The 23,506-nt window shown below is 38.9% G+C and overlaps 1 protein-coding gene across 5 annotated transcripts in view; it reads left to right on the top strand.

Annotated features, from left to right (window-relative positions):
• Positions 1-23,506, top strand: part of DSCAM (DS cell adhesion molecule) — a 509,926-nt gene that overhangs the window by 392,006 nt on the left and 94,414 nt on the right. For all 5 annotated transcript variants that reach the window (XM_075431726.1, XM_075431754.1, XM_075431749.1 and 2 more), the window contains exons 13-19: positions 1,780-1,876; positions 3,311-3,439; positions 7,807-7,974; positions 11,923-11,993; positions 19,493-19,733; positions 21,378-21,524; positions 23,348-23,503. In XM_075431726.1, the coding sequence (XP_075287841.1) occupies positions 1,780-1,876; positions 3,311-3,439; positions 7,807-7,974; positions 11,923-11,993; positions 19,493-19,733; positions 21,378-21,524; positions 23,348-23,503 (1,009 nt within the window). The remainder of the gene's footprint in view (positions 1-1,779; positions 1,877-3,310; positions 3,440-7,806; positions 7,975-11,922; positions 11,994-19,492; positions 19,734-21,377; positions 21,525-23,347; positions 23,504-23,506) is intronic.

A 23,506-nucleotide genomic window follows, 5' to 3' on the forward strand; every position in this document is an offset into this window, starting at 1 on the left:
TGTTCGTATTAGTGTATTTGTGTTATGAAAAATATTTCATTATAGCATAGAATCCTACACCTCATTGCCCTCACTCGTCATTGAATTCAGTAAGATAATGCCTGGATGTACAACAGTATTTCTTTTTGGAAGGCTGGAGACCTGCTTGGAGAATTCTCTTCTGAAGCAGTTTTGCACGGTAGTGGTGTTCTACATCCATATGTATGTTGCATACAGAACCTTTGACTTCTGAGAGATAAAATGCCCTAAAAATAGAAAATGACAGGATTAAGGTTGTCTCTGAAGCTTGTAGCTCTGTGCTGTTGCATGTGTACATGATGATGTGATCTTTAGTTGTATACTCAGCTTTTATTTTTTCTGCAGGACCCCTGCCTCAGTCAGGCATGACTTGGATTTTCTCTGGAGTTGAATTAGGGTTGAGTAATGAAAGACACTGTGTGATGCAAGGCTGATCACTGAAAACAAACTTTTCACAGGTGGCCAATAATTGTGTGTTCTTTGTTTTCTAGGTACTTGCCTTGAGCCCTTGGGGTCTGATTTGCAGAAGTACTAAGCCCTCATAACTGCAGCTTAACTCAATGGAAGCTGTTACGAACACACGAAATGCTATTTATTGCTAAGGACTCTGAGGGGGAAAAGAAGGCCCTAGATGTATCAAATTGGGCTCTGAAAAAATTTACTTTCCTATCTTAAAGCTCAGCCGCATGTGCAACTTAACACAGCTTGACAAGTTACCACATCTCAGATGATAACTCTCCAATATTCTTGTAGCGAGTGGGAAATGAATCCATTTATCTTAACCAGTGGTGAATGAGGGTTGTGCTCATATTACCTTGGCTTTGCTGAGGAATAAAGAACACGTGGAGTTACTATGGCTCTGTTAATATGTGGCAACTAGTCACGCAGCCACAAACGTTATCATATGTCTGGTTCCTTAATTCCCCATACAAAATGGTGGTAATACTCTTCATGATGTCAGGGTTTATGAAAATAAATTCACTCATGTTTCTTCAATGGGTATTGAATAGATGAAAGCCACAGAAAAGGCTATGAGAAAATGAATAAGTCTGTCTTCAGGGCACAGTTAGAACTGTGTGCAGTAAATAAAGTGTGGAGCAGCACACTGAACAATGAGAAGAAAAAGGTATTTGCAATATCTGCCCATTTTAAAAAATTCTCTCCCTATTGTACGTTGAATGAAGCAGTGGTCCTGTAGAAAAATATCATTATGCTCACGAATGTAAAGATCTCTACGTTATTAAATAAAAAATTGAAAAGAAAGACTACCCAAAATTTTATTATGAGGCAACATGCTGAATACTACAGGGTTCACCACCAGTGTTTGAACCTTTATTTCCTCCACACAGACTTCAGCCATGTGAGTTATTTTCAGAAATAACTGGAAAATTTTGGAGGCAGCAGGAGGCACCATTTTGTATGGAAAATTTCAGCCAACTCTTAAACACTTGGCAAAAGTGTGAGTAACTGGAAACAGGACTCCTAATGAGAAGCTACAGGAATAGGTGGTGCTCCAACTCCTGACTACACATGTAGAGCTGAGAGCCTGCTTCCTTGATCCAGGTGTTGCTATCTTTGATAAGTCTAAGGATTTTGGATGGTTTACTACGCATATGTATGTGTGTGTATAACATGCAATATCTATTTATTACTGTCAAGTAAAACAGTTTGTACAATTTTTCTTGCACCATACAGAAAAGCTGTTGGTTTATTTTCTCTGTGTGCTGTTCAATCAATCACTTCTTTTCAAACCACCTATAGATTCTGCCAACTGTGCGTGAAGATTCTGGCTTCTTTTCCTGCCATGCCATCAATTCTTATGGGGAGGATCGTGGAATAATTCAGCTCACTGTGCAAGGTAGGAAGAGGACAACATAAGGAAAAAACCACAGCTATTATAGTACAGTAAGTGTATGCCATCCTCAGAAATCTGTTGTGAGAGGGAGGTTCTGATTCCTAATTTAATGTACTCCTCATTGTCAAAGAAATTATGAGCCACATTAAGACTTTCCGTCTTTCCTTTTCCAGCATCACAGATTAAATCAAAACAAAGGATAAGCTCGAGTCTTTCTAGATATGTACAAATTAATAAGGAGGATTTTCCTTAAATACACTAGCTGACAATCTACTAAAGATACTCAAAACTATCATCTTTGGTAGGGACAGTGGATGTGAGGGGGTTACCTTTTGGGGGGAGAGGGTTGCATTTGTTTTTAAAGAGCAAATGCACTTAAAACCCAAGTCTGAAATAAAGCAAAAGCGATCTGAGTTTATCTCTAGAGAAATGTTAAACTGACTGTGGATCTTTAAACAAAATATTTCAAGTTTCTTCAGTCAAAATGAATTGTGACCAGTTTACACAATGCAGACTCTAGGAACCCATGTTGTCTGGGGCTGGGGTTCCCCTCCTGCAGGGTTTCACTCAGGCAGACAGCAGCAAGTCCAGGAGTGGCTGAGGTGACAGTATGTGAGATGCAGGGCACGGGCAGGACTCAGCCACCGGCCACAACTTATTTCTGTGCCATGCTTGTTCCTGTGCTTGTATGCCTTTCAGCACGCACACAACAAATTTCCAGGACTTGCAAATTTCTTTCTCCCCACTCTTGATTTCAAGTAGCTACAGATGTCAGTGAATGCCTAAGGCAGCCCTGTCGAAAAATTTGGGTGAAGTTTGGGGACAGGTTCTCACTGCTTGTTTAAACTGGCTTGACAATTCAAAGGGGCATTAGAATGGGTATAAATGCTATTTGTTTACATTCTTAAGTCTAGAGGCAGAAAGAGCGTTTAGTGTAATTTTAAACTGTTATCAAAATATTCTTCTATTAAAAGAAGACTTATGAACATACTCAAACAGATAGAAATTTTAATCACTCCCCCTAACAAAATTAGCACTTCTAAGTTTAGTATTCATATTTCTACCATCACCTTTTGTGTAAAAACTGTAGAATTATCAGTGAAACGTGGCATTCAAGGCAAAAATCTTTTCCAGGATGAGTAGTCCAATGTGGAGTGCTTTTAAGGAAATGCAACTCTGTGTTGCATATAACAAGGTTAAATGGAAGACAGTATTAAAGATTACTTCAATGACTCCTCGTTGAAAAGTGACTTTTCCTCCCTCTGTTGAGTACTCTTCAGCAGGTGATTAACTGGCTCAAGGTACTAATGAGAGTCTGGAGAAAATGCCATGAGAGCTTACCACCAGTAAGCTATGCCAGTGCCACGCTCATTAATATTATCTCGTTACCGGTATGGGCTTTCTTCTGACTAAAACTGTGTGTGTATTATTACTCAGAGCCCCCCGACCCTCCTGAAATAGAAATCCGAGAGGTGAGAGCACGCAGTATTGCCCTCAGATGGACCATGGGATTTGATGGAAACAGCCCCATCACCGGCTACGACATCGAGTGCAAGAACAAGTCGGGTAAGGAGTAATCTTCCTCTGAAGTAATCCTTCCTCTGAAGTGTGATGATCAGTGAAACATTCTGTTTATCAAAGCAACTATAGTACATTTACAGTTTTCTCGCTTTAGTTCTGAGATGTAAAAATATTCCTGTTCATAAAATTCTAAAATTTGACAAATTTAAAAAAAAAACCCTACTATCTTTACTGTTTTCCATTTGTCTATATTGTGGATTTCTCTTGTGCTTTACTTAGGCAAAACCAGTGTGGTGCTTTTATTACTAGGTAAAGTATTTTGAAGAGTGTTAAATCACCAGCCACTGTTTTTGCATTGGCTTTGTAAAATGAAATTGAAAATGTACAGGTGAGCACAGTACCTGAAAGATTACAAGTAATAATTCCCTACTGAGGCTGTGGTCAGGAATCACAGCTTTGGAGACAAAGACTAGGAGAGGATACCTCCAAGGGACCTAGATACCTAGAATTTGTTTTCTTTTTCATTCTTTTCCTTTCCAACCACCCATCTGCTCCAGAAGAGTTTTTTAAAATCATTCTTGCCTGGTAGGCTCCTTTCTTACCTTAAAACATCACTTGTATTTCTGAATCATGTAACTCAGCATAACCTCATCTACAAAGATCGAGTTGGTTTCCTTTGACTGAAGCAGTGGTGGAAAGGGATTTCAGAGTTCTAAAACATCTTTGTTAGATTTAGTTCAGTACTTTCAATTGATAATGCAGAATGCTGGCAAGGCTTGAGTGGTAATCATGGTGAGCTTGCATTGCAAAATTATGTGTCTGTAATATGGCATGGTAAATCAATAGCAAGACAGCAGATGAAGTGTCATCAGATTAGATGAAAACATCAGGATGCAACATAATGATAGCAGTTTAAAAAATGGAAAGAAATCAAAAATACTGGATGGCAGAACTGGTGTTGGAGAAAATATTTCTATGTCTGTATATGAAAACAAATACTAGAAATCATGTCCTAAAGAGACCAGACTATCTTAATCTCACTACTAGCAACAGAAATTACATTTTTTAGAATTTGAGGCTGAATGTTTGGAGAAACTAGTGTGAAGTTTCTGAATTCTTGCACACAATTTTTGTCATTAATTAAATCATCAAGAATATGAAACGTCAAAGATGGTAACTAAAGAACTTGCACAGGGTGGTTGAGGGAAGTTAGAACAGAGAAGAGGGAATTAAGAGAACTTGCACAGGGTAGTTGAGGGAAGTTAGAACAGAGAAGAGGGAATTAAGAAAAGTTCTCATAGTCTCCAGATATTAAAGGGACAGAAGAAAACTTAGGTAAAACATTCACAATATGGGCAGTAAGCTCAGGGAATGTCCTGTCAAGGCCAAATTAAGCTGTAGGCTTCACAGTTGTGTTTAGTGAGCATTTTCCATCTATGTTGATTACTCTGAGGACTCAGAAATGGGTTTGCAGCAGGATGCATCATCTAGGCATCTCATGAAGGAAAACTGCAAATTTTTCCCATGTCAGAGAATGTGCAGATGACCACATATCAAGTGTGGACTTCACTATACAGTGCTTCCCTCATGTATCCTATCTACCCCTGATGTGCCATCAGACAAAAAAGACACATTAATTACCCTCTGGAAGGAGCATGGGGTTGCCTGTCACATGGGTAGGTGGCATCTGTAGGGTCCAGTTGCCGCACAGGAGCAATCCAAATAGCGGGAGCTCCACTGTTCAGGCTGTTTCAGTGTTTAGATATAATTCCTATCTGCACAGAAATATACCTGTGACCCGCAGACCTGGCCCTCACTGAAACGACTGGTGTGTGGCCATCAGACTCCTCCATTGGAGGTATGTGAAAAGGTTTGAAGATGGGAACAGGAGTGTGGGTCCTTCTCAGAAACTTCTAAGTTCCACTTAGGCCCTGATCTGAAGGGAGAGGAATGTGGTCTGCACTTTCTTGTGCCCACCCGCGAACCGCTGCTCCTTCAGGGTGCAGATGCCCTGACAGAGCTGGGGGTTCCGGGTGTTCCCTGCCCCGGAACCAGCCTTGGCGAGGGAACGGGCCCCAGATGTCTGCCCCAGAGTAACCCCAGGGCTTCAGCCTTTACTTTAGGAATGGGTGGAAAGCTGATGGTATTCATAACATCATACTTTTTTCATAGATCCTTGTGTCAGCATGCATTTTATGTAACACCAAGAAACACCCGAGTGTAACGTTTTATGAGTGGAATAAAGAATATGCTAAAAATTCCACTCTTAATTCTTTTTACTTTTTTGCTAGCCCGTTATTGCTCGCTTTCTATGCTTTTGCACAGATGAGTAGGTTTTAGAGCACTCTGCAACAACAATAAAATACAGAAAGGCTTACCATGTGTACACAAGCAAATATTTTTAGAGTTTGCCAGAAGAAAACAAGATTAACTTTTTTTCCTATTTTTTTCTTAATAGCAGTTAAATTTTTCAAAACTGAGAACAATTCTGGTGACAAATTGATTAATTTCTGTCTGGACTGACTCAGTTCAGAGGGATTGCTTTTGTTGGTTTATTTTACTCTTCAGAAAGGGGATACACATATCAAAATATACTCCTGAAGTCTGTGCGTTAGTCATAAATAAACAGTGGAAACCTACATTTAGAAGTATAGAAGACTGTGAGTTTTCATGCCTCTCTTTCTCCATGGTATGTCCTTACTTAACTACTATGAGTTACAAGAAGTTTTCAAATTTGTTTATTTTATTTCAGCAGCTAATATGTACTACAGGGTGCTACCACTTAGAGGTCAGTATTTAAAGGACCCAAGTTAAAACTTAACTGATTTGTTAATGTACAGACTATATTAAACAAAATTATTATCTTCATCAGGTCAAATTTAGCACATTATCCATACCAACTGGGTTTTTTTAAAAACTTCTTTCCAATTGGCGTGGTACACTGGAACAGATTCTCATTCTGTGCTGGTATAATGTTTAACACAATGGAGTGTAACTGCTGGTTAAAACTCTGTAAAATTTAAGAAATTCTATAAAGTTTAAGAAAGCAAACTGAAAGCAAATTGTGGCAGCGCTGCCTGTAGGTAACTCCTTCAGAGCTTCTGATCGTATGCTACAGAGGAAGCTGTGACAAACTCAGTTACTGAGGAAAAATAATATTCAGGTGAATTTGGTTAGCACTTAAATGTCTGATTCCTAAATGTTTTGTGGGTAAACTAAGCCACATGGACAAGCAAACAGGCTCTGTAACAAGCCAAGCTGCAGATGTCATTGTGACAACTTGTGCATCTTTTCACAAGCTCATAGAAAAGAATTTGTACAATATGTGCAAATATTTTGCATCTGAGTGAGCTTTCTATTTTTAAACCAGTCTTTCTTATCTCCTGAGTTTTCTGCGATCCTACGTACAGTGACCCATACTGTAAAACACTCCTGTAGAGCCTCCAGTGACATCCCCAGTAGGATGCTGCAGAGGTCAAAGGAGGAACATCGCTTGCAGTAAGAAAGAAATAAAGGATGGCAACTCATAAAAGGCATCAAAACCTTTAAATGGAGAGATTCTATTAATTTTTTCTGCAGCAATTTAATGTTTGGATAACAAGGAGATGTTACTGTGTTTAGCTGATTTTCATCCATTTTCCTATTACATGTCTGGAGAATTCATTAAAAACATAACAGGGAGATGAATAGTAAGCATGAATAATAACAATGTGCTGCTCCTTTTACAGATACATGGAAACAGCTAAGAGGGTTCTACATTCCCCTTGTATTAAAATTCTCCATGGCCTAACATGAGTCAGGGAAATAGCATCAGTCCTGGAGGGTATTGAGGCCCAGTTCTAAGCCAGCAAGGTGCTCCAAGCTCATGCTCACTGTTCACCTAGTGAACCTGTCTGAACTCCTGAGTTTGGGATCAAACATTCTTCTTGATCGCTGCTAGGCTAACAGTCTTCCATTCCTGTTTATTAACTCCCTTTACCCCCTTTTTGGAGCACAACTAACCTTCTATCCAAATGAGGATTTCGGTTGGGCAGCAGCTCCCATTTTTCACAGTTGTTCCAGTGTAACAATGGTAAAAAGCCAGTATGTACACACACACATGCACAAAACTAGGGAATTCTTGCTGCTTTTACCACCCCATCAAAAAAAAAAGGCAAAGGAGTAGCTATTTCCTTGGATTTGCAGATGACCTGGGGGCTGAGATCCTATTATTCACAGGGCCACACCTGGAGCAGTCGGGAGATGTGTCATGGAAGGCAGTCACTTGATTTGCTTGTAGCAGCAGGTGTTGTCTGGGTTAATGCAGCAATGGCAGTATGCTGCTCTGTGAGACGGTTTAACTGCATGCTTGTGTTAGCAAAGTTAACATCATCTTTTATTTGTCTGTTTTATTTTGATCTCTTGCTAAATAGACTCTTGGGATTCTGTTCAGAGAACCAAAGACGTTTCCCCTCAGCTAAACCAAGCCACTATTATTGACCTCCACCCTTCCTCAACTTACAACATTCGCATGTATGCCAAGAATCGCATCGGCAAGAGTGAGGCCAGCAATGAGCTCACCATCACTACAGATGAAGCAGGTATACTCTGGTTTTGTAGCATCTAAATTGTGCTGGCAATTATTGCTCCTTGACATGAGGAATCTTTACTTGAAATGCTGCTTATGTTGCTGCAGTTGCATCGAAATAAATACTGAATTCTTCCCAAAAAACTTTGTGACTTTTGCAACTTCATCGTGCAAGCCTGTAATTAAAGCCATTGAGTGGCATCTAGTGGTCAAAGAAGACATTGTGCTCCAAATTTTCAGCCTGGGGTACTTGAAATGGCATGCCTGTATCTACAGCTAGGCTACTCAGTCAGCAACATTCTGTTTTTAGTGGTAGTTCCTCCCCTTTGGGTCTTGTGCCTTTCCTTAGATGCCCAGATATTAGTGTAAGTAAGTAATTTAAGCTACCCCCATTTGAGAACATTGATCTACATGAATCATATTTTCCTTTGGTATTCCATCCGTTACCTCACCCATCATTTAGTTCTCTGGTTACTGTATTAGTCAGTTGGCTGTCAATAGTTAACATCACCTCCCTGTCCTTTGTTGCCATGTATTCTTCTACACTGCTACAGCTTTAAGTACCAGGGGGGCTATGCAGGCATTTTCACTTTGATGGCTGGAGCCGCTCTTTTGCGCACTCGAATTGCTGCCTTCCAGTGCCGTCTTTTTTTTCATTTCTCAGGGCTAGCAGAAGTGGCAGATGGATAAGGACAGCATGGCCTTGTGCATGATAACCACGTTCCAAGGCCCACACGTTACATGTGACAGTGGAAAAGACTTATGGGTGAAAAGTGGAGGGCTACAGCTCTCTGTTTCAGCAATTAGGAATGAAAATGCTGAATGGCCATAAATACTTCTGGCAGGTATACATTGCAATTATATACAGTGTACAAAGGAGTACAGTGAAGAGTAATCCAAGCAGCTTCAACACCCTTAGCCATGAAACTGGATGGAGTTATTCTACTAAGTCTTGACGAGACAAGAACTTGCTCGTTTGTATTTGAAAACACATTTTTATCCTGCTAATTTTTTATTTCTTGTTATCTTATGTGAAGTCAACAGTGCTTCATTGTTTGGGGATTTTGAGAGGAAAATCGTAATGCAAGTGTCTGGGTGACAGTGTCTTGGCAGTGAAAACCCTACCTCTTCTTCAAGATGGATGTTGGTCTGGACTTTAAACACTCAGTGACCAGTCTTCAGTTCAGCTCATATGAATACAGCTGTGTAATTCCCACTCATTTTCTCTGTGGGTGAATTTACTACAGTGAAAATATACCCTTTGTCAGGAGAACACATTTTTGGTCGCAAGGAACTTTTTGAGTAAGAACAGGACACAAGGGCTCACAGTACAAAACAGAGTAAGCAGGAGACAATATGACCTCCATCTGCTTTTTCACCAGCTGTCTTTTTTCATGCCAGTAGAAGGAAAGGAGTGAAGAGTATTCATATTTTTACGAGCCCTCAGTGAACTGCTTCACTAACAGTGAATAGTTTGTTTGCAAAATATTTGTGATTTGATTGGGGTTTTTCTTTTCCTTTGTTTGATGAAAATGTGAAATGACTAGAGAAACAGGCTATCCAGTCTTCCGGCCAGCGTCACCTGTATCTCCAAAATGCCCATCCTTCCTTGTGCGTATACATCAAAGTAGAGGGGTGGGTCTTGGATCTACATTCTTATTCTCTCTTATTCACCCATGCTTGGAATATTTCTTGCTTGATGAGTTTTCCCTGCCTGATAATTGTCAGGATCAGCAGCTGGCCTTGAAATAAAAAAAACATCTTCCCCGTGAACAGGGTGGAACCTTAACATCACGTTTTATTCCGTTCTTTGTAACCAAGTTTCAGAGTAATTGATCCTTTTGTCGCCGTCTTTTAAGGAGCCGTCTATTTGGAGAAAAAGACCAGCACTGTGGAACCGTTTTCAAAAGACACTGATCTAACTAGGGAACAATTGGAAGAGAGGAGGTCAGGCTTAGGCAGAGCATGTGATATTTGTCTCCTGGGTTTTGATTTCAGGCAGTGTGCAATGTACAGAGGCATCAGTTTTTGATCACTATTGATTTCTGTTCTCTGCTTTTACAACAGGAAATGGAGGACAGCATGGGTACAGGGAATGAGAGAGAAGGTAATGAGAAGGGAGCAAGATAAAAATCCGAGGAAGGCTATATAAAAACTGGACAACTCAAACCATGTTACTGGCAAGGGGGTGCAGATTCTATATCTCATATTACAGTCACCTGAGTTTGCCATCACTAGCTATTAGAAAGAAAACCGTAAAGGGTCTCTGTAGCAAAAGGATAGTCAAGAATGGCATGATTTCAAAGCTTACAGAACACATCTTTCGCTCCATACAGCCACAGCTATCTCCTGTGTTGGAAACTATACTGTAAGTACACACTTGCACTAACGCTTGTCAGAAAAATAAAAGCATTATGGCTGTTGTTTAATACTGAAATAAATAGAGGAAGCTGGGAGACCTGGGTTTTCTTTATGTCTTTGTCACAAACTCTGTATGACATGAAGTATGTAAAATAAATGACTTCTTATTTAGTATTTTACCATGGTATGCTGGGAACAGTTAACTACTTGCATCTGTAAAAACATGTGGGGTCTTTCAAGGAAAATTCAAGATTTTAAGGAGCACATTTTAAAGCCCATTTTTAGGATCAAATGCTTTGATCAAATTCGACTACATTATAATGTACCCAGAGAAATGACATTCGTGTTAGTCAGTGGGGAGACAGTATCAAGGACAGGATTCAGAAAATTCATAGAGACCTCATTTTTGCCAGTGGACTTTTTCTTCTTCTTCCTGTGCATTAATGCAAGGGGAATGGAAATAAAGTTCTTTCAACCTTTGGAAATTTCCCATATGAAGGACAGTCGAGAATGGCACAGAATAGGGCACATTTAATAAACATATTATAGGCTGTATTCTGGGTCTCTCTACTTTAATCAGTTAAAGCAAAATATTCTGGTTCCTTTCACCACAGCTGTCATTTACTACTGCTCCACCTCTAACAGCCCCATCTCACCCATTTTATTGCTTTACTTCCTTTGTCATGCTATTAAACTTAATTTAATACCTTTTACTGAGGCCATATTCTGCGTCAAGGGAACCCTCTACAGCAGCTCGAGATTACGCCATTCCTTTCTTCAGATTTCTTTTACAATGATTTACTTCGCTGAGCAAGCAATTTACTTCACACCTCTCCATTCAGTCCCAGCCAATTCTTGATCTGCTTTGTAGCTGCCCAGCTGACAAGTAGGTTCCCCTAGACTCAGGGCCTTCTTTTTTCTTTTGCCTTTAAAGCAGCATGCACCCTTGGAAGCGTTTCAATGGTAAATGAAACTCCTCCTGACTTAGGCAGGAGCTGCAGCATGCTTTTTCCATCTGACAGGTATTTTCTACCTGATTTCCAGGCTAGGATACTTACACTTGGGATAGGGAAAGGGTAAAGTGTGCAGGGTTTTTTGTGTATAAAATATTTGATATATGACTGAACGTGCTCAGTCTCTAATGAACAAAGGGGATCCCACTGGAAAGTCTGCGACATGACGAAGGTTGCCTGAGGAGCTCCTGTCTCACCTGCTTTCAAATGGGTTCTGCTGCCTTTCTATAACTTAGAGGGTTCTGACTGCTGAAAATATGTCTTGCCTATTTGCAAAACAGAAACAGCATTGTGAGCATATCACTAAACAAGAAAAGTCACTATTATTCACTATTATTTTATTTGCCAGGTTGCTAAGTTTTGGCATGTGCTGTGTCTCACTGTTGGCCAGGGATGACACCTGGATCAGGAAGATGCTAGGCTCTGGTTTTGTCTGATGGAGTGATATCTTCAGTTTTCCATATGACATTGACTCACTCCGAATCTTTATGATGCTGGTGTGTTAAGTTGGTGACATACCGTGTGAAGTGCTGAAATCTGTGTACTGTGAGGGCCAGTTTTGATCTGTCTCTCTTTTCTCTTTGCAGCTCCTGATGGTCCACCTCAGGATGTCCAACTTGAGCCTATATCTTCACAAAGCATTAGGGTCACCTGGAAGGTAAGTATACACAGCCAAGAATATAGACTCTGACAGTATTTTGGCGCATTCAAAGAGGTTCCATTGATGGGAGTATTATAACTTTGGATCTGTTATTTCGTTTGGGAGAGACCTTGCAGATGCCTTTGCTGACAAATCTATTGGCCTTGAAGACTGGCACATTATGCAAAGAAAGAACCTTCCATCAGAAAGTAATAACAGCTGCTTGCCTGTACTGGTGACAATAACATTTCCTACTTCCTTCCAATTGCAGAGATAAGGCTATGTGCTTGGAAAATGAGCACTCACAGAATTTCACCGTGGTTTTGTGTAAAATTTCCCCAAACCATTGGAGCCAATAGGATTTTGTTCCCATTGCAATGGACTTTTGGACAGTGTCTTACTGAAGGCATGTCCTCACAGAGAGAAAAACATAGTGTCTCAGAAAAGTCCATGAGAATTTATGAATCAGAGACACTGATCTAAAATACTAGCAACTGATACTATTAAGAAATGTGACATATCTCATGACTCCGTAATTTTTTTCTAGTTTTTGCCCAGTGTTTTGACAGCCACGGAATGTTTTAAATGCTTTCGGTATGATATCAGAGGTACTTAAACCATGTTTTAAATGGCTTTGTGCCATACACTGTTTGTCACTGTAGTGGACAGAATAAAACTATCTAATTGCAGTAGTGTAATCTCAATATGAATGGCAGTTTTCAGATTGCATTGATCATTCCTTATAATTAAGATTCTAAAATACATAGTATTAAGTGCTGGAGTAGGATGGTGGCATAATAGTCATTAAAGTCTATAGTAATGTTACTTACTTCTGCAAATGTGGATAATGTTTATTTTGTACCATGATATAGACCATCCAGAAAGTCAGGATAATAACAGTGAGCTGCTACTTATTAACCATATAAATAAATGTGGGCTGCTTTTTTTTTTTTTTCAGTTTTATACAATAGATGACCAGCACAATCCTGTGTTAGTTTTTAGTTCATTCCTGAAAAGACAAGTTTCTGTACTGCATGATCTCTGTACGGTACAGGTGGACATATAACTACTGAGATGTCCAATTAGTACAGAGGGACCTCAGATGCCAAAATTTTTTTAGTAGTTCAATGGTAGTTTAAAAATGGTGGATTAAAAAGTCTGTTTTGATGAGGCATTTCAGTATTAAATTTCAAGAGCAGCAGTCTTTATCAGACCTTTTATGTGTAGGTAACATACAGTGCTGATTCTTGGATGTTGTCCACATCTTGAACTTATATCAGTGTGGGTTGTCATCAAAAGGTTTCCAATAACCAAAGTCTCATGGTCGCTAGCCATTGGCTTACCTGATGGTTAAAATGAAACACAACAATGTATTTGTGAAAGACATACATGAAACATGGATTTAAACACACCACACAGTCAGTAGAGCATAGGAAGTAGCTGTTGAAGAAATGCAGAGTGTAGAGTGATTCAAAACTAAAATAAAAGCTTAATGCATTGTTTCTTTTTAAAGCACTCAAGAAGTGTGTCTGCCATTTGATCTAGTCAGCTATAACCTCCAAGCTTCTATGCATGAACTTGTTTTTATGGGTGTATGAGCAGGCAGATTGAAAGGCTTTGCTTGTCTTTTTAAAGTTCACTCTGGGGGATATTTTCAAAAGCAACAAGAGAAGATAGGAACCATTGATTCACTGATGGAATTAATAGCTGCCATTTGCAATTCTGAAGATTTGCCATTAAATTTTACAGATGCAGATGTGTGCAGGCAGCTACAGGACAAAAAAAAATTTTCCACATCTACATTTCAATAACATTGTCTAAAATATTGTTCAATGTGTACTTCCAGGCCACTTCAGGTGCAACTTAGTGTCCTGATCTCTGGGTATTGTCTTGGGTGTAGAAGCATGTCAAAAGAGTAGCTGAAGTTGTATTCTCAAGGTCACATTTGGAATTTGATTTGTGAATGCTTGTAGAGTAATGATCAGTATCTAATATAAAAAAATAATCACAAAAGCAAGTTACATGTTGACTATATACCCTGTTGCCCTGGCAGGTCTCATGAGCTGAGAGTAGAGGTGGTTTTTCACAACTGGAGTGAGCTTAAGGTGTGAGCTACATGTGACGCTGGGAGTGTCTGCTTGTATCCATGCAGCATATATCCAGACCAGGAATGGGGTGTCCATACTGCCACAGCTGTGCACCCCCAGGTGAACCTGATGCCACGCATTGGGCAGTTGCTGGCTAGGTGTTTGGAGTCTGCTGTGGACTGCACTGCCACGACTGCACACCCAGTCTCCAACAAATACCCAATCTCCTGTGAACTTTCAAGATATTATTCCCATAGACTCAGTCTCCATTAAATCTGTTAAATCTTTTAATTTGTTGACCAGAAGTGTCTGTGAGATGTTTCTGGTAGTGTGTCCTCTAGCAAAGTGCTAGGAAGGCGCTGATGGCTCTAGCCAGAGGTAGCCTATGGCCCCACGATGCCACAAGGCCCCATGAGGTGCTCTTTTGCAAGCAGCAGAAGCTCGGAAGGTCTGCCTGTGAAAGGATGGACAGCAAAATACACCACTGGCACTTCACTGAAATTCTGGTCAGTGTGGTCTTTGTGCTGTCAAGCCCCTATGTGCTCAGCTTGAAAACTCTGCACCTTGGTTTGCAGTCATTACTTTATCTGCTGGTAGGTTAGCTTATCTGATGGGGGCTAAATTTCTCTGTGGTGCTGGATGTAGTTGAAACCTAATTTTTTTCCTTGACCTCAAAGCTCCTTTGCAGACAAAGGCGAAGTCACTGAGCTGCCTTCCCGAAAGGTTAGTGCTTGCATAGTCCTACCTTTACTGGAAGAATTATTTCCTGAATGACAATTCATAACAGCTGGTTAAGAAGTCCCCCAAATTAGATGTCCCAAAACAGGAGTGATCTATTCACTTCCCTTGAATTACTGTGGTTTTCCCCTGGCCACAGCAGTTTTAATCCGTTACTCAATAAGGTACTTCAAGATGGTCCCACAGACATACGATAGGTCCATACCATGCTGAATCCTGACTTTTCGGTAGTTCCCTACAATGCACTGCTGTGCAGAAGGCACTCATTGCATTTTGAAATACAAAGTATTTAAGAATAAAGAAATACCCACATGAGATCAATCCTATACTGTCATGTAGACAAAAAAGGAAGAAAATAAACCCAGTAATAACCTAGTCATTTTTATTTTGTAGACATGTGGAGCTTTTACCGTGAAAACCTATGATGACATTATACAAAAGGGATTGTATTGTGAACCATAGTTTTACTTAACGTTGGCAAACTGCATTTAAATACAGACAGTGTCAATAACAGCAAAAGGAGCAAAGAATAACACATCAATTATCTTTCATCTTGTATTAAGTTCTATTTCTGCAGCTTGCTAGTCATTAATCTTCCTTTAAAGTTTCTCTTAGCCCACTTTTAGAAAATCCTATTTAAGCAAAGTTTTATGGGTCTGTGATCTATTTAATCCCATTTCTATGCATCCACACAGAGCACTGGGTTTCAGATGACTGAATTTTTAAATAATAGTGTGTTTTTGTAGTTTAAAATGATGCAGGGAGAATGGGAATGAAACAGGAATTCTCATTTAGAAAAGAGCATGAAAATATTCATTATTTTTTCTTGTAGTACTTTACAAGGTAAACAAACCTATAAAATTTAGGCATGGAAAATATTCCTTCTCCTCTTTGTGCGTATACACATGCACACAACTATAAAACGTCATACTATACCGAAATCATTGATACACTATTGTTTAAATACAGGATTTTATGAGATCAGTGGTAGGATCATGGACTGAAACTTATTTTTTCATAATGTTCTAAGACTACTGACAAGGTTAATGATATTTTTCCCTGTGAACACTTAGTCATGGACAAATGTTGCTTCACTGAATTTTCTACAAAAAATTTGTGTCTACACACAAGAAGGCATATATATCAAATATGATTTATTTGTGCAAAAATCAATCAAAAATAAAGCATATAGATAGTACTAAAAATGAACATTTGAAGTTTTGTGGAGCAGAACATTTCAATGCTTTGTTCTGAAATGTTTTTAAGCTTGTTTTATATTGTATGTTTCAAAGTGAAAAAAAAAAAGTAAAAATCAATATTTTATTTAAGGAAAAAAATACCCTTGACCTAAAAACTATTATAAAGAAGTTCCTTGAAAACTGAAAATTTTACTATTTTATTCCAATTCAAAATGAGAAAGTATGTAACTGCAGAATTCCCAGTGAAGAGGCTATTCTGGCGACAGTCCTGCTCTGAGAACATTTCAATGCTTAGTAAATGTATGATTCCATTTTCTCATTGTGTTCCAACTGTTTTACAGTAAGATATATGAGTTCCAATATATGTGCTATATGCTTCTGTAATCTCTTATGTACAAGGTGAACGCTCACTTGTTCTTGGTATGCAGTGCATGCCTTATGATACATAGTGTATATACACACAGCATCTTGATGTGTGCTGTATGTGGCAGTAGGCAGTGTATGTCATTCAGAAAATGATAAATGCACAACATCATGTGGTTTGTGTGTTTTACAGATGCTGCTTGTGATTTCAACGTGCAATATGTGTTTGTGGTTACGACTTCTGTTCAAAAGCCACCTGTGGTACCTCATGGGAATGTTCCAGTTGCAGCCTTTAGCTGGGAGAGGCTTTAGATTTTGAGATGTGCAACCGTGCATATAGTAATGTTTGAGATGAGAAATCTCCACATAGACTGTTGAGGATTTGCCAAGCTGTGGTGGAATCATAGAATCATAGGTTAGAAAAGACCTCTAAGATCATCAACTCCAAATAAACCATGTCCCGAAGTGCCACATCTATACTTTTTTTGAACTCCTCCAGGGATGGTGACTCCACCACCTGCCTAGGCAGTCTGTTCCAATGTCTAACCACTCTTTCAGTAAAGACTTTTTTCCTAATATCTCATGTGAACCTCCCCTGACGCAACTTGAGGCCATTGCCTCTAATCCTATCACTCGTTACCTGGGAGAAGAGACCAACACCTGCCTCACTACAACCTCCTCTCAGGCAGTTGTAGACAACAATAGGGTCCCCCCTCAGCCTCCTCTTCTCCACACTAAACAACCCCAGCTCCATCAGCCGCTCCTCATCAGAGTTGTTCTCCAGACCCCTCACCAGCCTCGTTGCCCTTCTCTGGACGTGCTCCAGCACCTCAATGTCTTTCTTGTAGTGAGGGGCCCAAAACTGAACACAGTTCAGGTGCAGCCTCACCAGTGCTGAGTACAGGGGCACCATCACCTCCCTGCTCCTGCTGGTCACAACACTAATGGAGAGAACTGATGTCCTGGTGTGATTAAACTGGTGCCTCCACACTGGTACACATCTAGAAAAGAGGCAGTGAACTACAATGTTGTCTGAACATAGTCCTCCCTGTAATAACACTTGTTTGAGTTGTCTGCTACTTTGTCCAAACTGTTTGTCCTTTAGTTCATTGGAAATGTTTGGATTATGTTTGTTCAGTCTTTTTACCCCTTCTCATCAACACTGACAGTGCCTAGAAAAGTGTATGAGCTATGCAAAATGCTATGGCTAGTAAAAGAATTTGGAATCCTTCAACTAAAGAGGCAATTTACCCTGAAATATTTAAATATTTAAATGTGATAAAGTTTTTTTTTTTCTCAGATGGAATGAAATGGCTTTATTTTATGAAGATATCTGAATCACAAACAAACAAAAAAGCCCTGACCTTAGTTTCCACTCCCCAGCCCATCTTAAAAAACCCCACCTTTTGCAATCATTTGAAGACCATGAAGCCATACAGTTGTTCAGAATAGGTAATGCAGTTGCAAACAAAGGGTTTTGGTAGTAAAAGACCTACATGTATGTAGAGAAGTTGGGAGTTTTTTGACAACAAAACACAGAAATATTCAAACAGGAAAAAATTATACTCTTAGATTCCCAAAAGACAGTTCTAATCCCTGCAGTGTGCCTTACAAGGTGCTCAAGACCTGAATCTCCTAATTCAGTTGTCCACACCTGAACGGACAGCAGTGCTCTTGCAGAGAGCTTATTGGCACCAGAGGAGCTGAAGTACTACAGTGGAAATTATATCCTTGCTTCAAGTTTTGTTTCTGTTTCTGAAAGAAGGAGGGGGCATAAAATAAATCATCTGAAGAGATAATTCGTTCAGTCAGATCCATCCAGTGATACATTTTAAATACGGAGAGGGTGCTGGTTTTTGCAGAGCAACCATTTGTTGATAGTGGATAAAAGGCAAATCACACGCTGGTTTTATCAGCTCCAGTGAGACTTTAGTCTATAAACCACTGAAACAGACAGATCCTGTGGCAGAAAAGAGTATTCTTCCTGAGAATGTGTTCCTCAGTAGACTTAATGGGATATTGTAACAGCAGAATTGCTGCCTCTGCCGGTTAAACTCATTGCTGTTAAACTGCATCACAAAGACTTTTTTTATGGGTCAGTGGAAGAGATGAGCTCATGGGCATCTGGATGGAATTTGATAGAGATTTGGATGATTTGAAAGAACTTTTTTTCCACAGATTATAAACTGTGTCTTAAAATGTTTATACTAATTATACCTCATATACATAGAAAATTAGACAGGAACATTCTTACATATTGAAATTAGTCCAGTACTATTTAAATGGAATTTTAATAGGTATTTCTGTCAATAACAGGCTTTTTCCTCGAGTTCCCAATCCCTGTTTTATTCTTCACTACACTTTATGTTACGGAGTACATAAATGATTTCCACTAGTCAGCTACAGGGAATATTGCAGTGTGACTGAGAAACATGGTACATAATTATGGCCAGCTATTTTTTACTATCTGTGGTCTTGAATACCAGATATTGTACACCTTATTTTAGTAGCTATTCAGTATGCAAATCCCTGCTTTCCAATTCATTATTGCCTTCAGCACTCATTATCTAATCATCTTTCCACGCTACACACTGAATGAACAGAAGCATATTTCAAAGAACAGCGTAAAATTTTCCTAATGCATCTTGCTGAATAAACTCATGTGACTGCCTTCAACAGATCAATAAATGCCTTACTAAAGATTTAGTGAGTGAATGGTGGAGGCTTCTGGCAAAAACACAATTAGTACTGAATGATAGGCCTGTAATGCAAATATACCCTTATCAACTCAACTGTGATCAATTCACCTGATAAGAGAACAAAATATTATAAATTCAAATTATAACTGAAGAATATCTCTTTATCAGATTTTTCTGTCTGTGAACCGCTTAAAGGTCTTTTTTTTAGCACAGGAACGCACAAATTAGAACAAACTGCACCTGAAATTTATATATCGCAGTAAAAAGTTACTACTTCATGTGCAGGGAGTATTTTTGAATTCTTACCTACGAATAGACTTGCATTTGCTAGGAAGAAAATGTTGACATGGTGTATATTTCAAAAATTTTAAGGGGAGCAACTTGACTTTGGAGACATGTACATAATGTGTCATCTTTCATTTTCTGTTTAGGCTCCAAAGAAGCACTTGCAAAATGGAATTATTCGTGGATACCAGATAGGTTATCGGGAGTACAGTGCAGGGGGCAACTTCCAGTTCAACATCATCAGTATTGATACCACTGGCGACAGTGAAGTTTATACACTGAATAACCTGAAAAAATTCACCCAGTATGGCATGGTAGTCCAGGCTTGTAACCGGGCTGGAATAGGACCTTCTTCTCAGGAAATCATCACCACGACTCTTGAGGATGGTAGGTCCTTGGCAAACAGCTGTCATGGGACATATTGCTTCTTTATTTCTTTTTACCTTGTTACATTTATTGCTTTATTGGTGATTACTATAGCGGGCATAATAGAAGACCAGACTTTACAGGTGTTAGATAGAGTAGACAGCTGGATGGAAAGACACTGGCTAATGAGCACGTACAATTTTCATTACAAGAGATGCAGAATCATCCAGGCAAATAAATACAACTCTACTAATGTGATATATGCTGCAGTGAATGATGTAAGACCATAGCTTTCATTAAGAAGCCTATTGCTTTGGTGTTTACATATATGGAAATTTTGTGATCTCATCACAGCTTCACAACAATCTCCTCATGGTTCTGAGATGCTAAGAAGTAAAACTCTGAAAGGTTAAGTGATACTGTTAGTTTTATTGACTTTCTTCTGTTTTCAAATGAATCTGCTGTGAAACTTCGAGCTCTTGTATTATGCAGTGCTTTATCTTGTCAGCATAAAGAAAGCTCTGTGTTTTTTTCAAGGATATCCAAACTAATGAGAGAAAAATCATTGCTATTTCAGACAAAATTCAACCTGTCCAATCCAAGCTACAATTTAGATTTTTTTTTCAAACTGCATAAAAAGTATTTCTCAAACAATGAGAGGGAGTCCTCTAGTGGAAAAAGAGAATGGTTCCATACCCAAAAAGAGGGCTATTAATTTAGGGGAATATAAAAGCAAATAATAATCTAAAAGGATAGTGTAGGTCAGATTTTCAGCTACTGTAAATTTGCACCAGTGTGCTGAAGTCAGTGCAGGCTAGAAATCTGTCTTTTTACATGGAGGAAATGGAGTAGCACACATCTAAAATTTTCAAGAGCTGTAGATTTTGAGGCATACGTTTCATGAAAGGCTGACATTTTTAATTTACTCTTAATATTTCTAGGCTAGATAGATCACTGCAAATCCTCAGAAGGCAGTATACTCACATGTGCATATATTTTGTGGTGTTAATAGTACATTTTGTAGTATAAATAGAATTTTTTTTTCTTCGGTATTAGGCATGCGTACTTTTTCCTGGTCATTAATCAGTTTTGAGTCTCTCTCAGAATTAAAAGTTTTAAAAGCAATGCCAAATACTAATACTGATGCATTCCTTTGATACTAAATGGCAAACAGAAAATGCATTCGATTTGGCTGATGTTTTCAAATTTTTCTAAATGTCAGTGAAAATACCTTATGAACATTTTTTTCCAATATTTTTTAAAGTGCCTGACTTCCCCCCCCCCAATTTTAAAGGGACATTAGAATTGTCTAGAAAGATGGAAATTTTGCTGCAAATCTTAAAAATTTTATTTAAAGTGCTAACAGAATATTCTGCATATTTCAGCACTAGGAGACATTTCTTTTTCAACAGAAGTGACAAATAACCTGTTGAATGACTAGTCAGCAAGTGGGGAAGCAGTACATTAAAAGTCATTCCGGGAAAATCAGCTGCACTTGTAGAAATACGTGGATTGTTGCAAGAATAATGGTTTTGCATTGTTAACAGTGTGTAACCGCTAATTAAATAACGGGTGGTGGGATAGCAATGAAAATTGAAAGGGTAGCCAAAGGGTAAACATGAAGTTGTATTCTTTGAGTTCAAAATGATGAATATCTTATTCCAGTGCCCAGCTGTCCTCCAGGAAACGTGCAAGCCACTGCCACATCACCAGAAACCATCTCTATTTCTTGGTCAACACTGGCGAAAGAAACCCTGAATGGGATTCTGCAAGGATTCAGGGTTATCTACTGGGCCAATCTCTTGGATGGGGGTGAGAGAAATCAAATTATTACCAAGTAACGACCCATATGTGACCTTTATATCATTTACTCTCTGCTGTGAAAGCATTGTACTTCCTTTTCTCTTCGGTTTAGAGAAAACTTCATCTACATATGAAGGAAGCCATTTTCCATAGAGCTTTAACAGAGCAGCAGGTGTTGCAAAGCTACCTGGTGGGGCCCTCGGGCAAGGCTTCCACCATGGTCTTGCAACATACCATAGACCTGCCATGGTACCCAAAATGATCTGAGCAAATTTCATCTCAGTTACAAAGTCCAGCAGGTTTCTTTTATAAAGAACATACTTGCCCAATCCTGTATTTTACTTTAGTTTTGTTGGTTCTCTGCTTGCTTAGTTAGTCACCTACTTGAGAGGTTATTGCTTATTTTTGGACACAATGCATTTGTTCTCCATACTTGAGGGCAAAAGAATAGAACTTTTTTGGAAAAGACTTGTTATTTTCATGCCAGCCTCATCTGTTGTTCTTATGTTTTGTACTCTTAGCATAATTCCTAGGGAAATACACTCCTGAGCAGAGAATGAGTGAAATGATCAGAAGAGAAATGAGATACCTCACTAATCTGCAATTTATGATTGTGATAATTCTACATATGGTCCTTTCTTGTAAATGAAGGATTAGTAGATTTGGGATGCACGTGCCTTTATTCCTATTTGCCCTGCTGAATTCTCACAGCTCTGGGGCAATGTGCTGTCTCCCTTCTTCCGCTTTCATCCATCAGAATCATAGTTCATTCTAATACGTAACTGCCTTGCAAATCCTGGCCTCTGTTAGTGAGGCAAGGGGAACTCAGAGCAGGAATGTAACCCAGAGGCTCATTGTTACTGCTAGTAATGTTGGAGTCAAAGGTATTTGGAAATAAACCACCAAATCCTTTGTACAGATCAAAAATGTATGAGAAGCATACTTAAACATGTAGACATGACAGACATAAAATTAAATGTTTTCAGTGATGCCTGTAGTGTTTGGATCAGATCCTATGTGAATATTGTCAGTGCACATCTAAGCTCGTATGTGATATCCTACAACATGATGAAAATATATTATGTTCAGGCAGCTCTTAAAACTGGGGTTTCTTCATTTGTTCAGCTTTATTTTCTTCCCTAAATAAGTTTAAAGCTTTTTTGCTGTATGGGTTATATTTCTTAGCTTGCTGTAAAAAAGATTCATATGAAGCGCATCATCTTTCTGCAAGTAAATCTTATTTTACTATGTTTAAATCTATTGTTAGCTGGTATTACTGCCATCAAGTGTTTGCAGCAGCACTTGTTACATATTTTAAAACAAAAGAGCCTTTTTTGTTGCTTTTCCTTATGAGAAAAGGTCTTTCTCAAAACCAGAAAATCTTTATGAAGATAACTGGCTTTCTCATTTTTGCTCTAGGGAATATTTTGCAGTAATGTCTTCTTTTTATCTATTCTTTATGGAAAATCTTATTACTTGTAGAAATTTTCAATTCTGTTCCCTGTATTTAAAAAAAAAATGCACAAAAAAATAGTTTGAAAATGAAAACTGGGTCTGCTTTGAATGTTATAAAGTCAGCACACATAGGAATTTACCTTAATTCATTATAATTAATTGTTATTTTATAACAAGCATAGAATCATAGAATAGTTTGGATTGTTAGGCACGTTTAAGGATCAACTAGTCCCACCCCCTGCAATGAGCAGAAACATGTTCAATAATGAAGCATTACTTCTCTGGTACTCTTTAATCCCCAAGATTTCCACAGTAGGTGTCAATAACTGGGAGAAGACTGAACCTGGCAATAACTAAATTTCCTCTTTATTCTATAGAGCTAGGAGAGATAAAGAACGTCACTACTACACAGCCATCACTAGAGCTTGATGGCCTGGAAAAATACACCAACTACAGCATTCAGGTGTTGGCCTTTACGCGAGCTGGAGATGGAGTGCGAAGTGAACAAATTTTCACCCGCACTAAAGAAGATGGTA

This window comes from Opisthocomus hoazin, chromosome 1 (assembly GCF_030867145.1).
Source record: "Opisthocomus hoazin isolate bOpiHoa1 chromosome 1, bOpiHoa1.hap1, whole genome shotgun sequence".
NCBI classification, from domain to species: domain Eukaryota; kingdom Metazoa; phylum Chordata; class Aves; order Opisthocomiformes; family Opisthocomidae; genus Opisthocomus; species Opisthocomus hoazin.